Genomic DNA, 14,730 nt, shown 5'->3' on the forward strand with positions numbered 1-14,730 from the left:
TGGGAAATGTGGGGTATACAGGATGCTAATCTAGCGGGAGAGCTTCCAGGAAGACTTCCTGGAGGAGGTGTCAAATATGTCCGAGGCAGATGCGTGTGTGTGAAGGCATGGAGGTTAGAGGGGAGGTGCGGTGAAGCTCAGAGCCCCAAATGAGGCCGTGGGCTGAGCTCCAGGAGCAAGAAATCAGAGCATCGAGTGGGTAAGGGTGTGTGTGAGGCAGAGGGCGAGCAAGACAAGTGATCAGTGACGTGGCCGTAAACGTTCAAAAGATGCAAGAACGGGCCATAAAGATCATGCTGTCACCCAGTGGCCCTCAGCTGGGGAGGGGGGGTTCGATCCTACCCTCAGGGGACACCGGGCGATGTCTGCAGACGTCCGTGGTTGTCACAACTCATGGAGGGAAGGTGGCCCTGGCACGGAGCGGGAGAGGCCAGGGGTGCTGTGCCACATGTCACAGAGCCCAGGATGCCCCACCAGTGAGAAAGCTCTGGTCCCAAGTGTGCACGGTGCCAAGGCTGAGAAACAATTGTTGAATGTTTACTCCGGCACTTTCTTTCTCAGTGTCCACTTATTTAAACGCCGTGAGGTGGGGGGGGGGGGGCAACTAATGTAAGTTCAAGGTGGCCCTTGAACGACGTGGGTTTGGGCTGCACGGGTCCACTTAGATGCAGCTTCACCTCAGTAAATGCAGGACAGGTCTGTAGACGGAGTGTCTCTTCCTCATGATCACCTTCACTACATTTTCTTTTCTCCGGCTTGCTTTACGGACACGGTATATGATACAACACACAAAACGCGTGTTGACTGTTTATTGGTAAGGCCTCCGGTCAATAGTAGGCTATTAGTTAAGATTTCGAGGGGTCAGAAGCTCTGCGTGGATTTCTGGCTGCAAGGAGGGTTGGCGCCCCTAACCCCCACGTTGTCCAAGGGTCAGTTGTCATTGAGACGAGGGCACAGCCAGGGACAGCCAGCGTGGAGTTGGCGCTCACACGTGCACAGCCTAGTCCTATTTTCCCTGTCGTGCTGCCTTTCCCGGCCAGGAGGAGTTGGGGAGTGGCAAGGAGGAGGGAGAGAGTGGCTGCGTGGTGGGCATTTTGGGGAGTGGGAGGTGGCCCTGGGTTTCTGGTCTGGACAGTGGGATGGACGGTGGGGCGGTGCTGTACGGACATGAGGAGGAGGTCTGCGAGGTCAGATGCTGAGCTCCCGCTTTGCCGTGTGGAGGGAGAAGCACCCGCAAACCTCTGAGCGGTGGGGTGTGGGGGGGGGCAGCGCTGGGGAGCAAGTCCGCAGCGCGTGCAAGGGCACAGTGTGGAAGGTTCTGGAGGACCCAGGAGCGGGTGGGCACCAGCCAGAGCTGTGGGAGGAAGAGTGGGGGAGGGGTGACACCGTCAGCCAGGGATCTCTCCCTTCTTAGCATGCCCACAGCTGGGGGGCATGTGTAGGTCTGTGTGGGGTGTACCTCACGTCTTGTTTTGGAGTTCTTGCTTCTAGAGAGTTCCCAGAGGCAGGAACATCTGTGGGTTGCCCTGCATCCCCCCCCCCCGCCCCGGCTTATCGAACTCTGATTGGGGGTCATCAGGATTATAATGCAGCTCCGTGATCATCAGGGATCCAGGATCCTTTGTCTCATTACTTTGCCATCCTCATTGTATGATGTCCACCTCGAGGTCTCAAATGTCTGTGGATGCTCCAGCCATCACGCCTGCATTCCAGCCAGCAGCTTCAAATTTCCCCGGGTGTGTACAATGTGGGTAACACCTACCGTCAAAAAGTGGAGCTTGGACAGGAGCATCTAGCGTGATTACTCAGAACCCCCAGAGGCTCTTGGTGAGATGAGGTTCCCCTTGTTGTTCACCCCCCGTGCCTGGCTTCCTACCCGGTGGGCCTTCACGGGGACTCGACAGCCTGGGGACCTTCAGCGGTCTCCCCTGCTCGTCTCCGCTTGGGCTCCCGAGGCAGCTGTCACGGGGGCATGATCTGTGCTCACTCTGTCACCAGCCACTCAGGCCCAAGGGCCGGGCCCGGCTCTCCTCCTCCAGGGACCCTGCCACCCGGGCACTGGGCCTGGGTCTAGACGGGGAGGCAGGGCGGTGGGGGGTGGGGTTGGCTCCTGCTCGGTGCAGGGGCTGGCACTGCTCGGGGGTCTCAGGCTGGAGAGGGCCCGAGACCGTGAACCACGAGATGGGGTGAGTCTGGGCTCTGCTGGGCTCTCAGAGCCTGGCAGGGAGTCGCGACAGAGACGGGCCCGGCTGCCCAGCTGAAGCAGAGGCTGTGTGGTTGCGTCCTGGGAGTTTCCCGAGGCTGGCCACAGAATCTGCATCAGGGCCCAGTGCAAAACGAAAGCGTGGGCCCTTTGTTCAAAAAATCTTTGAGAATTTCGAGATGGTGACAGCAGGGCGCCAAGCCACCTGCAGGCCGTGGAGGTCCCGGCCCCGGGACGTAGTGGACGATTTTAGTGTCACCTAGGGGCTTCAGGGCAGAGGGACAGAGGGGCCTGGGCTGGGGCCAGGGCTGAGCATCTCCGGGGCACGTGGGGCACTGGCGTGGCACGGAGGGGCAGCTTTAGGGGCTGGCCAGGAGCCAAGTCCGTGTTTCTGGAACGTCTTCCCAACCCGGCTTCGGAGCCTGTCGGTCTCCTCTGCAAGGATTGTTCCAAGTCCTACCACCCCCTGCGTCAGAGCCCCCCGAGAGGGGCGGTCCAAACAGTGCTGCTTTCCGGCCCCCCACAGCAACCCCCCCCCCGCCCCAGGCAGCTCCGCTGTGGCTGGGGCCCAAGAATTGGCCACTTTAGAGTAAGTTCCTGCAGTGATTCTTAGGGGATCCCCAAGTTCGGCCCCCACCACTCTACCCGACCAGCCCTGAGGACAACTGGCGGGTTTCGTCAGTGGCTGGAGCAGGGTCTGAAGGAGTCTCGTCTGCCTACAAATAGTCTGCATCATCCCGGGCTGAGAATTCTTTTCTTGCTCTCTTTGGCCCAGGGCTGGCCCTGCTAAGTGAAGCTCAGGGAACCTGCTCCTTCCGGAACACTCCCCAGAGAGCCAAGAAGAAGGTGCCAGAGGCCACTGCTTCTCCTCTGAGCCTCGCCTGGGATGAGCCTGGCCGGGCTGGCAGTCTAAGGCAGGGGACTGGCTTGGAGGGAGGGCCGCATCCTTCAGGACCACCGTGTGTGTGTGTGTGTGTGTGTGTGTGTGTGTGTGTGTGTGTAGGAGGGGCTGGGGTGTGGATCGTGGTCCCTCGAGTGGGTACACTCAGTGTGTTCACTGCAGCGCGAAACAAGAACGGGCTTGGAAGGCTCGTGTCTTTACCGTCGTTTCTACCGTCCCTCGTGGAACCTGCAAAGGCGGGAGCGTGAGGCAGAAACCCCGTTTGTACTGCTTAGCGCATGTGGAAGAAAAGGCAGGCCATCCCAGTCCGTCAACTGTGAGCTTAAATGTCTCCCAGGAGAGGAGATATATATTTTAAAGACATTCTTTCCGTCTGGTTCCATCTGTAAAAGCAGGCAAACATTGTGATTATCATGGACTTCTGGCTTCTAAAGTAAGCGCCTGTCTTTCTCGTCCTTCCCTCCGCACCTCTCCGCACACCTGGAGTGGGCTGGGGAAGGAAGGTTTTTAAAGGCCACGTGAGTTTACATCGGTACCTTCTGTGTGAATGAGAAAAAACATCGGGGACTGAATATACCGCAATATACATGTTCATAAGAAACGTTCTAATAACGCGTTGAGCACAAAACTATTGATATAAACATATTTCCAAAAGGAGAAACTATTGCATTTCATAAGATGTCGCTTCTTAGGCCAGAGGCTTGTCTTTCTTCTTTGCAGCTGGTTTGGGGGCAGAACTAACCAAGTGCAACGTGTTATGACGGATGCAGATCCGGAGTGTTCGAAGTTCGAGGCTGGGCCAGTCCTCGGGACTCATTTAACTCAGAGAAGACTTTCAACTTTGAGCAGTTCAAGATGGGACTTGCCGGGGGTCAAAGTGCTCCAGGATTGCTAGTTCAAAGGCAGGCGTTCCAGAAGATTCTGTGGAGTGGGAGCCAGGCAGACGTGGCCCGATGGCTGCCCTCCCAAAGTGCCACTGAAACACCGACCACCCAGCCCCCTTGGAAAAACTCATTCCAGACCCAGCAGTTTGGCCTGATGTTGGCCACGAACTCGGACAGAACCCAAATCCTTCTAGTTGCTGATAAAACTTATGGTTTTGATTCTTAAAGACACCACTGTATCTCGGCACGAGCAGGCCACTTCCGTGACATGTTCTTTGAGGCACGTGGGGCTGTGGGCTGCGCGTGGTCCAGGGACTCGGCAATCGGCAGCGGCTTCCGGAGACCTTTGGCGTCTGAGCGTGGGGCTCCGGCGGGCCGGCCTCTGCACCTCGGCACAGCGGGCAGGGCAGGAGGCCTCGGGCACGGCGCTGAGATGGTCCCTTCCCACCACAGGGCACCAGGCCAGGGGCCCCCGTGGGCACCGGTCAGCCCAGCACTGCCCAACAGCTGCAGAACATCCCGTCCCTCCTGGGATCTGAGTTTTAAGACACAAGGGTGGAAACTGGGACCAGCGGGAACAGCGAAGGAGCCCAGTGTGGGGGCGCCGACCCGTCTGGCCCTTAGGTGGGGGTGCGTAGACTCAGACCGAAGTTCACAGCCCAGCAGAGGAGAGAGCGAGAACGTTCGGAAGAAGATGACCCAGGAGGCACCAGGAGAGCAGCTTGGGCGCTCGGGAGCCCGATGTGACCTTCTGCCGTGTTTACCAATGGTTTTCTTGAGGAATAGCGTGTCCTGGGAGGCTGCGCCAGTGCCTCGCGAGTCAGGTCACGTCACCTAAGAGGCACTGCTGCGGCGGAGCTCGAGGGGCCTGGTCCGGAGCCCGGGGAAGGCACCGTCCAGCTAGATGCCCTGCAGGGAGTGGTTTGGGTCACCACGTTCCCGCTTCACCAGCGGCTCACCCAGGCTGTGGGCGTCCGGGTCAGCCTCGCCGCTGCGGTCCTCGCCGAGGTCATCTGCAGGGTTAGCGTTGGGGTTGAGGGGTGCGGGCAGGGGGTGCGGCAGGGAGGGAGAGAGAAGCACGTTCTGAGAGGTGCACAGGCATGGCCAGGCCAGGGTCTCCCCCCCCACCCCCGCTGCAGTGCCCCAGGAGGCCTTGTGACCGGAGACCTCCCTTGACCAGGGTCCAATTGCCCGGTCACATTTCTGGCAGGGTCCCCCTTGGCACTGGTGCCCCCGCCCCGTGGGGCAGGGAATGGGTTGGGGTGGGGAGAAGTGGATGCCAGAGGCCCGGGGCTGTGGCCCTGCTCCTGGGCCTGGGGTGGAGGTGCTTGGGGAGCGGAATTAGACATCGCCCCGAGGCGCCCACCCGAGGGGGAGGCGCGGGGCTGCTCCTTGGAGCCTTGGCCCATCCTGGCCTGTCTGGAGGCAGCTCCTAAAGGTCCCCAGCCCACCCCGGGAGCTGCCTCGATTTCCACTAGCACAGGAGTGGGAGGAGGAACCCCCGGGAGAGCCACACAGAAAAGCCAGGGACACACCCACCTTTATCGAGCAGTGTCAGCGACAGGGAGGCGAGATCATTGAACTGAAAGAGAGAAGCCCGGGGGTCAGGGGCCTCGCAGAGGGGCCTGGTCCCGGTGAATGTCAGCCACCGGCCCCTATCCACAGCTCAAACAGGCCTTCGCTTAGAAATGGTAGCGGCCCCCACGAGAGAGGAGGCAGAGGCTGGGTGTGTCCCCTCCGGCACCTTCTGGGCCTTGCCTGGCAGCCGCTGGAGAGCTGAGGGGGTGCTGACTGCTCAGGCCACCAAGGGGACAGGGACTGTGGCCTCTGAGTGGTAACAGGCTTACTATGTGTTAAGAGCTCTGTAAGCGTCACCTCATTTGTTCCTCAGAACAACCCCATGTGACACACCATTCCACTCCCAGGAGTGTGCCCTAATGAGGCAAAAACAGGGATTCCAACCAGAAGGTGCCCCCAGCGTTCACAGCAGCCTAAAAGTGTAAACGAGCCGTATGTTCGTCGGTGCAGGGACAGGTGACACACAGTGTTGAACAGCCACGCGGTGGATGCTGTTTGGCCACAGAAGCAGTGAGGCGAGGACACCCGCTACGACATGGAAAGATTATGTCGAGTGACAGATGCCCGACACAAAAGGCCACATCACGTGTGAGTCTGTGCGAGTGAAGTGTCCACGACGGGCAAATCCCGGCAGAAAGCGGGGCGGCGGCTGCCAGCGTCTGGGGAGAGGGACGGGGGGAGAGAGACTGCTGCCAAGGACGGGGTTTGCCTTTGGGGTGATGGAGCTTTCTGGAATCACATAGGAGTGTTGTTTGCACAAGTTTTTTTTTTTTTTAATTTTTTTAAAATGTTTTTTATTTATTTTTGAGACAGAGAGAGACAGAGCATGAACGGGGGAGGGGCAGAGAGAGAGGGAGACACAGAATCGGAAGCAGGCTCCAGGCTCCGAGCCATCAGCCCAGAGCCTGACGCGGGGCTCGAACTCACGGACCGCGAGATCGTGTCCCGGGCTGAAGTCAGACGCTTAACCGACTGAGCCACCCAGGCGCCCCTGCACAAGTCTTAATGTACTAAATGCCACTGAAGCGTTCGCTTAAAAATGGCTGGGATGGCAGGGCCACCCGCACGGCTCACGTCATGATCTCACAGTTCGTGGGTTCAAGCCCCACGTCCCGCTTTGCGCTCATGGCGCAAAGCCTGCTTGAGATTCTCTCTCTCCCCCCCCCCTGCCCCTCCCTCCCGTGTTCGCAGGTGCTCTCTCTCTCAAAATAAACTTAAAAAAATGGCTAGAATGGTAAATTGTAAACGTCGTTTACAGTAAACGCCACGGGGGGGGGGGGTGGTGGGGTGGATGTTCAAGGTCGCGATTCGGAGGCGGGGACTCTGGAGCCAGGTCTGAACCCAGGTCTGTGGGGTCCAGCCCGGGTGCTCTTTCCCACCTGCGGGCCTCCTGCAGGCTGTTCTGTTGCGCGTCCGCGGCGCCCACACCTGCCCCCGCCGCCCCGCGGTCCCGAGGCCGGGGGGAGGGGGCCCTCACCTCTCCCATCACGGCGATCGGCGTCTCTCCAGTCGCCTCTGCCACGCGGTGCTCCACCAGGTAGAACATGTACTCGTCATAGAGCAGGCGGATCAGGTGGAAGGAGCCAAAGCTGGCCGCGCTGCGCAGCGTCAGGTCGCGGATCACCATGGAGCTGGGGGATGGGCGGACGGGGGCTGGGAACCTTCCGGGGAGCAGGGAGTCGCGGCCAGGCAGTCGAGCCAGGCCTCCTGGGGGCCCCGTGGACCCGCGAGGGGCCTGCCAGCCGCCCAGACCGGCCCCGAGTGCCCGAGCCCCCCCGCAGGTGACCGGGCGAGCTCGCGTTCTGGGTCCCTGGCGGGGACCTTCCCCCCCCACCCCCCCACCCCCGCCACGAGCTGCTGCTGACGTTGCGCCCGCCCCCTTCTCCCCAAGGCCTCCTGTCAACCACGGGGGCGGGGCGGAGGGGGAGGGGCACGGGTCCCGAAAGGAAGGTCACAGGGAAGCTATCAACTCGCCGTCCCCGGTCCCGCCGCCGAGCAGGCAGCTCCGGCCCTGGGGCCCCCAGCCCCGCCGGCCCGAGTTCTGGCGGAAGTCAAGCCGGACTCACCTGTAAAAGGACCACTTCAGGAGGAACTGCCGGGCGGCCTTGGGGAAGCTGGGGCTGCCGGCGTGCTGCTTCAGGACCTGGGTGACCACGTTGTCCAGCCAGGTGGCCCACTGGTCCAGGGAGCTCTGCTGCTGCAGGGTCAGCTTGAAGTCCTGCTCCAGCCGCTGCACCACGCTCTCCTCGCACTGGCACACCCACGAGGCCTGCTCCTGCGGGGGGGGGGGGGGGCGGCGGGTCAGGGTCAGGACAGCCCCCCCCCCCCCACGGCCAGCTCCGGGCCTTTCCCTGCTGCCGCCGAGCCCGGGGGGCGGACGCGGAGGGACAGACAACACCCAGAGAGGGAACCCCCCGGGCTTCTGAGCGCTTGAATCGGCGCTTCGCGGTCCGAGGCTCAGAGGACACACCGGGTCTTTGTGGCGTTTTACTTTCAAGTGGTCACTTTCCCAGATGTGTGTCGTGTGTATTTGGTGGACGAACTCGGTGTGCGCGTCCTCACGGCAGGAGCCACACGCGCACAGCCTGAGCCCGGAGGAGACAGACACGAAAGTGGCAACGGGAGGTAGATTCTTAGGGAGCGTGAACGGAGGTGCGGGTCCAGGCGCCCGGACGCTGGGGGGCCTGCAGGATCATGGCCGGGGGGGGGGGGGGCTTGGGTGGGCTGCAGGGGGGGCCTCCACCCTGAACCTGTTCTCACGCATGCCGGTTTTGCTGTGGGTTGAATCTTGTGGTTTTGTGCATCTTTCTCGAGGCTGGAAGGCGAGGCCGGCGGGGTGGGGGGTGGGGGTGGGGGTGGGGTCCACGCACGGCGTCGCCGATCTGCGGCCCGGTCTTCGTGCCCCAACCCAGGCCACAGGGGGGGATCGCACGGGAGAGTCACCTGCACGTTGGCAAAGTCCACGCGGTTGAGGTCACTGAGCATCTGGTTGATCTGGGAAGTGTTCTGGAGCACGGCCCGGGCTGCCTGAGCGAGGTGGTTGAGAGACGTGTATCTGCGAAGAGTCTGTGCGAAGGCACTGACCACGCCCACCTGCGGCGAGGGAGACCCGCAGACAGTGAGCCGGAGCGGCTGTTCTCTCTTCTCCTGGGCGGGTGCTGGGCTCAGGGACAGCGCAGGGGGAGGGAGCAGGGAAGAGCCCCTCCCCCCCCCCCCCCCCCCCCAGCTTTGGACAGTCTCAAGGACCTGAAGAGTGAGAATAAATGAAGGACACAAACCTCCCCAAGGCACCTTGGCATCTACAGCAGATGCCACAGTATCGGGGAGGTAGCATTCAGGACAGTATGCTTATCTCCCCAGAAGCCTCTGGCTCTCAGGGGGTGGGGCCTGGGAGTCTGTGACTGTAACCGCTACCTTGGCTACTCGTAGGCACCCTAAGTCTGAGAGTCACTGGTCTAACAGAGACTTCCCGAAGGTGGTCAGGGAGGCCAGATGCTGGGAACCTGGCCTCACCGGTCTGCAGGTCTCTAAGAGACGCTTGTGAGAGCATGCAGCAATCACTGTCCTCTGTGCATGGAGGCCAAGTGGGCTCATTTCAGGTTCTGATTCGTGGCCAAGACCGTGGCAGTGAGGCTGGCAGCAGGGAGATTAAACCCTCCCCCCATGACGGCCGTGGAATCATGCTACCTGTTCTGAATCGACCCAAGTGCCTCAGAGCAAACGACACCTTCTGTCGTGCCCCTCCCTGCTAGTGCCGGCCCTCCTGGCCAGCAGCCTCGGGGCTTCCTGGGAGGACTGGGGGTCCAGGAGGCACAGGAGCCGCCTGCTGTCCCCGGGGCAGAGGACAGGGGCCCCTCCCAGCTGCTCTCTTCGCAGCGGAGGGAGCGGCTACCTTGGTCTGGATGGCCTGCTGTGGGAAGTCTCTCATGGCATTCGTCAACCAGCCTTCCAAGCTCTTGGCGAAATTGCGGATGGCCTGCGTCAAGGTGCCTGGGAGATAAAGCCGAGACACCGTGAGAAAGGCAGTCTCGCCCATCAGGATCAGCATCAGTGCAAGAGACACACACACACACGCGCACACACACACACACACACACACACGCGCGCGCGCGCGCGCACAGAGAACCCGGAAGAGCAAGCGGTGCAGGAAAAGAGGCGGCGGGCTCACGCGGACGGACGAGGGGCCGGGGAGAGGGCGGGGCGCGCAGTGCAGGGGGGGGGCGCTGGGTAAGGATGAGGGCCGCCCAGGGCCTTCAGCTCTGTTCACCTGCCTGTCTGGCCAGTGGCTCTCACTGAGGGCGACTCTGCCCCCAGGGGACACCGGGGGATGTGTGCAGACCTCTGTGGTCGGTGCACCTGGGGGAGCTCCGGGCACCGGGTGGGTGGGGGCCAGGCCCAGCCCCCCATAGCGCCCAGGACAGCCCCGATGACGGAACGGTCCACACAGTGCTGAGGGGAAGCCCTCAGACACACCCACGTGCGTATATTCTACTGGCTTCCGAGTGCATCGAGAGATGGCTGGCGACACAAAACCACTAAGGCTGTTAACAGAAGACCCCACAAAAACGTAAAAGGAAACCTACCCCAACCCAAACCTTCATACGGAGACTCTAGCTGCACGCTACAGCGAGCAGTTTTTGGGCAGGCTGAGCCCAGAGGAGAAACGTGATGGTTTTGCCGTTTCCCATTTTCTGGCACGAACGAAGCAGACCGGCCCACAGAGAAAGAGCAAAGCTTCGGCTGGGCCCAGAGGCGAGAGGCACAGACGCTGATAGGTCCCCGCCCGCCCCGGAGTAACCCCTGGCGCCCCCTGCAGTCGCTCATTAAGAGCGAGGCCTCCGGGCCCAGCTTCCTCCTCCTCCTGCCCTCGGGAGGCCCAGAGGGAGAGCCTGTAGGGACCGGGACCCCGAACCTGCATCCTGGAGGCATCCGGGCAGGGACCCCCTGGGGTTTTAGCAAACCTGCAGACTGGGGTAGGTCTGTCCTGTGACCTCAGCCCCACCCTCTGGGGATCTCCTCCCAGCTGGAGTGTCACCTGGGCGCCCCCCCTCCCCCCCCCCCCAGCACTGAGCACACCTCGGCCTCACACGCACCCTCCAAAGCCCCAGACAGGCGGTGGCCCGAGGGTGGCGGGCCTCACGGAGCCACGAGCTGGCCCTCCCCTGGGCCTCGTTCTGGGGGACAGGGAAAGCACAGGGGGCCAACGGGGGAGAGCGGCCGCCTGCGAGCAGCTTACTGGGCACCGGCCGCAGCACGTCGGGGATGAGGATCTCCACCAGGGCCTGATACAGGATGTGGTCGCAGTTCCTCATCCACTTGAGGATGGGCTCACACTTGCACAGAGACACCAGCTTGTCCTTCGGGAGGACGGCACCTTCGGGCTCTCCGTCGCTGTGGGGAAGGGGGAGACGGGGTGAGCCGCGGCCCGTGGGGTGGCAGGAGGGCCACAGGACCGCACCGAGCCCCGCGTCCGAGTCCCCGGTGGGCCCGCGCCGCCCCTCCCCTGCCTGTGGCCAGGCGATGACACGTCCTCTATTTGGGACTCTTGGGGTCCCCTACGGTCCCTCCTGCTGAACTGACGGAGGGGCAGCACCAGCCACAGGCCACGGTCAGGGTGTGAAAAGCATACACACCCAGAAGGGGGCCCTGAGCACCAGTTCCCGGAAAGGTGACATGTGGGTCTCTGGGTCACAGTGTGTGTATGTGTCGGGGGGGGGGTGCAGCCTGCAGGTTAAGCCTGGGGTCCTGGGAAATGAGCGGCCAGTCTCGGCGGGGGCAGGGGCGGGGGCAGGGGCGGGGGCAGGGGCAGGGGCAGGGGCGGGGGCAGGGGCAGGGGCGGTGAGTTACCTGGCAGGGAGAGGGGCGGGGCCGTCACCCGAGGGCGCTTTGGAGTTCCAGAAGGAAAGCCACAGCTTCTCCATGTAGTGGAACTGCAGGTGCACCACGACGTCCAAGGTTGCCTGCGAATAGACACGGCCGGTCAGACACAGCTGTGCGTCGGAAAGCGCGCCCGGCACTGTTGTCGGGGCGGGCGGGCGTGATAGGAGCCGCAGCGGGGTCCCTTGAAATGCAGAGAGAGACCCCAAGAAGGGACAGTGTGAACGGAGGGGCCACGGTTCAGGGACTGGAGATTCTGGGGCCCCCGGGCGGCTCAGTCGCTTCACTGTCCGACTCTTCATTCCAGCTCAGGTCGTGATCTCACGGTTCAGGGGATCAAGCTCTGCATCGGGCTCTGCGCTGACAGCGTGGAGCCTGCTTGGGATTCTCTCTCCCTCTGCCCGTCCCCTGCTCGATCTTTTGGGGTTTTTTTTTGCTCTCTCTCTCTCATAATGAATATTAAAAAGAAAAAAAAGAGAGAGTGGAAACCCTATCTACTTCTCAGCCAAAGGAGGTGGGGGGGGGGGCACTCCTGTCTCCTCCGGGTCACCCAGAGACACCTGGTGACGTGAGAGTTGGGCGGTTCTGGCGACATGTGAGGCTGAGCGCCTCACCTGGGGGAGACACGCCCTGCTCTCCGCCCACATTCTAGGGGGCCCCCCGCGGCCCAGGCCGTCTGTCTCCGGTGCGGGGGGGGGGGGGACGGTCACCTCGCAGTGCCGCCGGTAGACCAGCTGCAGGGCCTTGACGTCGTGCAGCGTGATGCTCTCCTGCAGTAGGACGCTGCCCAGGTCAGGCGCGGGGAACTCCGGGAAGACGTGGGAGACATCTGGGGGAGGAAAGCGGGGGTTCACGGAGCTGCAGGAGGTCCGCATGCAGGAGTCGCTAGGAGGCCTGCCAGTGCCAGCCGGCGTGCCAGTGACGGCTCCACAGCCCCGGGTCTCACGACTTTTAAGCTTTGGTTTTCTCAGGGACAGAATGGGACAAGACTGTCCTCTCCCGGCGACAGCAAATACGCTGACACAGGTGGGCGCCGAGCCCAGGGCCCGGCACTCAGCGAGCGCTCCCATCACCCCAGCGTGCACCCAGGGCAGCGAATCCGGGGAGGGGGTGACTTCCCAGAAGGGTCCTGCCTGGGCTCCAAAAATACACTAAAGATAGTCGAAGGCCACTGCTGTCTTCAGTGTGTGAGCCTATGGGCAGTGACCTCAGCAAGCCCCCCCCCCCCCCCACCAGGCCTGTCGCACAGTGTAGTCTGCGAGTTAGTCGCTCCCCCGGGGCAGGGGTGGCGCCAGTGGGGAAGGGGGTCTTCCAGGGGAGGGCCAGGCAGCCCGGTGGCAGGGCCCCCGGAGGGGAGAGACAGTTTCAGGGAGTCCCGAGCCTTGTAAAGGCTCTGGGGCAACAAGGGGGAGAACTGAGGAGGGCGGCCAAGTCCTGAGCCAACAGGTTTTAAAATAATCTGGCCTTCCTTCTGATGGGCATTTCACGTTACGTATTTATTTTCCCGACGGTTACCTTGCACGTTAATTTGGGGGGCATCTGCTGATTATTCTGAAATCTTGGGGACACCATAGAACACCTCTATGTAATTTACAAGGTATTATACAAGAAAGCAGCCTAAAGCCCCCTGTAGGTGAACCCCGTGAGCAACTCAAGGAAGCCGGAGCTCTTCCAGAAGGCCCTGTGCCGGGGGGGGGGGGGGGGGGGGGGGGGGGGGGGGGGGGGGGGGAGGGGAGGGGGAGGGGCTCACTGATGAACTGCTGGTGGTGCTGGCTCTGGGCGGCCATGGCCTGCTCCGGTGTGCTGTGCAGGCTGCCGTGCGAGCCACTGTCCCCAAGGCTGTCTGTCTTCTGGGCCGGCCGGTACCTGGACGGGGGACACAGTGCCACCGTGAGGCCCCAGCAGTACTGCCCGCGGGGGCCCGGGGAGCAGAGAGCTGAGCAGGATTCAGTTTGGGGTGTGTGTCTGTGTAATTTTAAAAGCCTCCTGCTAAAATACACGCAGCGTAAAACGTACCACTTCACCGTCTCCAAGCACACAGCTCAGCGGCCTCAGGCACAGTCACGCTGTCGTGCAGCCGCCCCCACTGTCTCCAGAACTTCCCATCTCCCCAAACCGAGACTCTGTCCCCATGAAGCACTGACTCCCCCCCACCCCCCCGCCCCCCCCCTTGGCTCCCACCATCTACCCTCTGTCTCTGTGGATGGGACTCCTCTAGGGACCCCCTGTGCGTGGAACCCTCCAGTATCTGTCCTTTTGTGTCTGGCTTATTTCACTGAACATAATGTCCTCATGGTCCATCCACGTTGTAGCAGGTGTTAGGATGTCCTTCTTTTTTAGTGCTGAATGACATTCCAGGGTCTGGAGGGCACATCTGCTTATCCATTCATCTGCTGATGAGTCCTCAGGTTGTGTGTGTGTGTGTGTGTGTGTGTGTGTGTGTGTTTCCCCCCTAATACTTCTCTCTTAGAAGATAAGTGAATTTCTTTCTACAGAGTCACAAGTATCTGACTATTACATAGTCACAAAGGAAATTCTGGGACTTTCATTTCGCCTCGAGCCAGAACGCATGACCAGCCCGTCCCGGCAGCGAACTGCGCTCCCCGGGGCCCCGTGTCCCTTGAGCCCAGCAGGACGCTGTGGGGGCGGTGACAGCGTGTGGCGGCAAGAGTGGGGGGGGGGTGTCCAGCTCCAGCGGGGGGCTCCTCTCCTTGTGGAGAGTGGGGCCGGGCTTCCCGTGAGGATGGAGAAATGCCTCCCGGACGCGTGGTGGTTCCAAGAGTCAACGGCACGAGGTGCAGGGCTGGTCCTAAGATAACACGCTGCCTGGCATCATGAGTCACAGGTGTCTGCAGGGCCCGGACCAAACAACAAGAAGAAGCTACAGAGGCGACACTGTGCCCAGACAGGTACAGGAAGGACTGCTGGGTCCACTCTTCCACCTGTTGGCTCCCGGAGAACGTTCTAGAGATTCTCTTCCGTGGCCTCCGGCTCCCACGATTGAACATAGGGTTTGGAGTCACTGGGATGGCCTTAGAGCGGCTAAAATCGGCTTTTAGCCACATACGGCTTGGCCAAGGTATGATGATGCCACGCGGAGGTGAGTGGGGCACGGTCCCTGCCCCGGAGCAGTCTGGATTCTGCGGAGAGGAGCCAGGGGCAGAGGGAAGCAGGGAAGGAGAGGTGACTGCGAGGCTGCCAGGGAGGGGACACTCGAGTGGGGCCCTGAACCAGGGGTCTGCAGATCACAGCTGTGGAGAGCCAATTGTGCTCCTTGTTTTGTGAAT

General features: G+C 61.7%; 1 protein-coding gene across 5 annotated transcripts in view; it reads right to left on the reverse strand.

The window, feature by feature from the left end:
- Window positions 1-3,419: 3,419 nt before the first annotated feature.
- The window catches only part of RFX2 (regulatory factor X2), a 90,286-nt gene continuing 78,975 nt past the window's right edge, over window positions 3,420-14,730 (reverse strand). For 3 of the 5 annotated variants that reach the window (XM_023250876.2, XM_023250874.2, XM_011287614.4), the window contains 10 exons: window positions 13,194-13,309; window positions 12,154-12,272; window positions 11,414-11,526; window positions 10,803-10,957; window positions 9,459-9,556; window positions 8,510-8,659; window positions 7,633-7,841; window positions 7,044-7,227; window positions 5,528-5,570; window positions 3,420-5,001 (listed from right to left, as the gene is read on the reverse strand). In XM_023250876.2, coding sequence (XP_023106644.1) covers window positions 4,889-5,001; window positions 5,528-5,570; window positions 7,044-7,227; window positions 7,633-7,841; window positions 8,510-8,659; window positions 9,459-9,556; window positions 10,803-10,957; window positions 11,414-11,526; window positions 12,154-12,272; window positions 13,194-13,309 — 1,300 coding nt within the window. In that variant the 3' untranslated portion in view covers window positions 3,420-4,888. The remainder of the gene's footprint in view (window positions 5,002-5,527; window positions 5,571-7,043; window positions 7,228-7,632; window positions 7,842-8,509; window positions 8,660-9,458; window positions 9,557-10,802; window positions 10,958-11,413; window positions 11,527-12,153; window positions 12,273-13,193; window positions 13,310-14,730) is intronic. The other 2 variants (XM_023250877.2, XM_023250875.2) reach the window with 1 other exon arrangement.

Source organism: Felis catus, chromosome A2 (assembly GCF_018350175.1).
Source record: "Felis catus isolate Fca126 chromosome A2, F.catus_Fca126_mat1.0, whole genome shotgun sequence".
Classification (NCBI taxonomy): Eukaryota; Metazoa; Chordata; class Mammalia; order Carnivora; family Felidae; genus Felis; species Felis catus.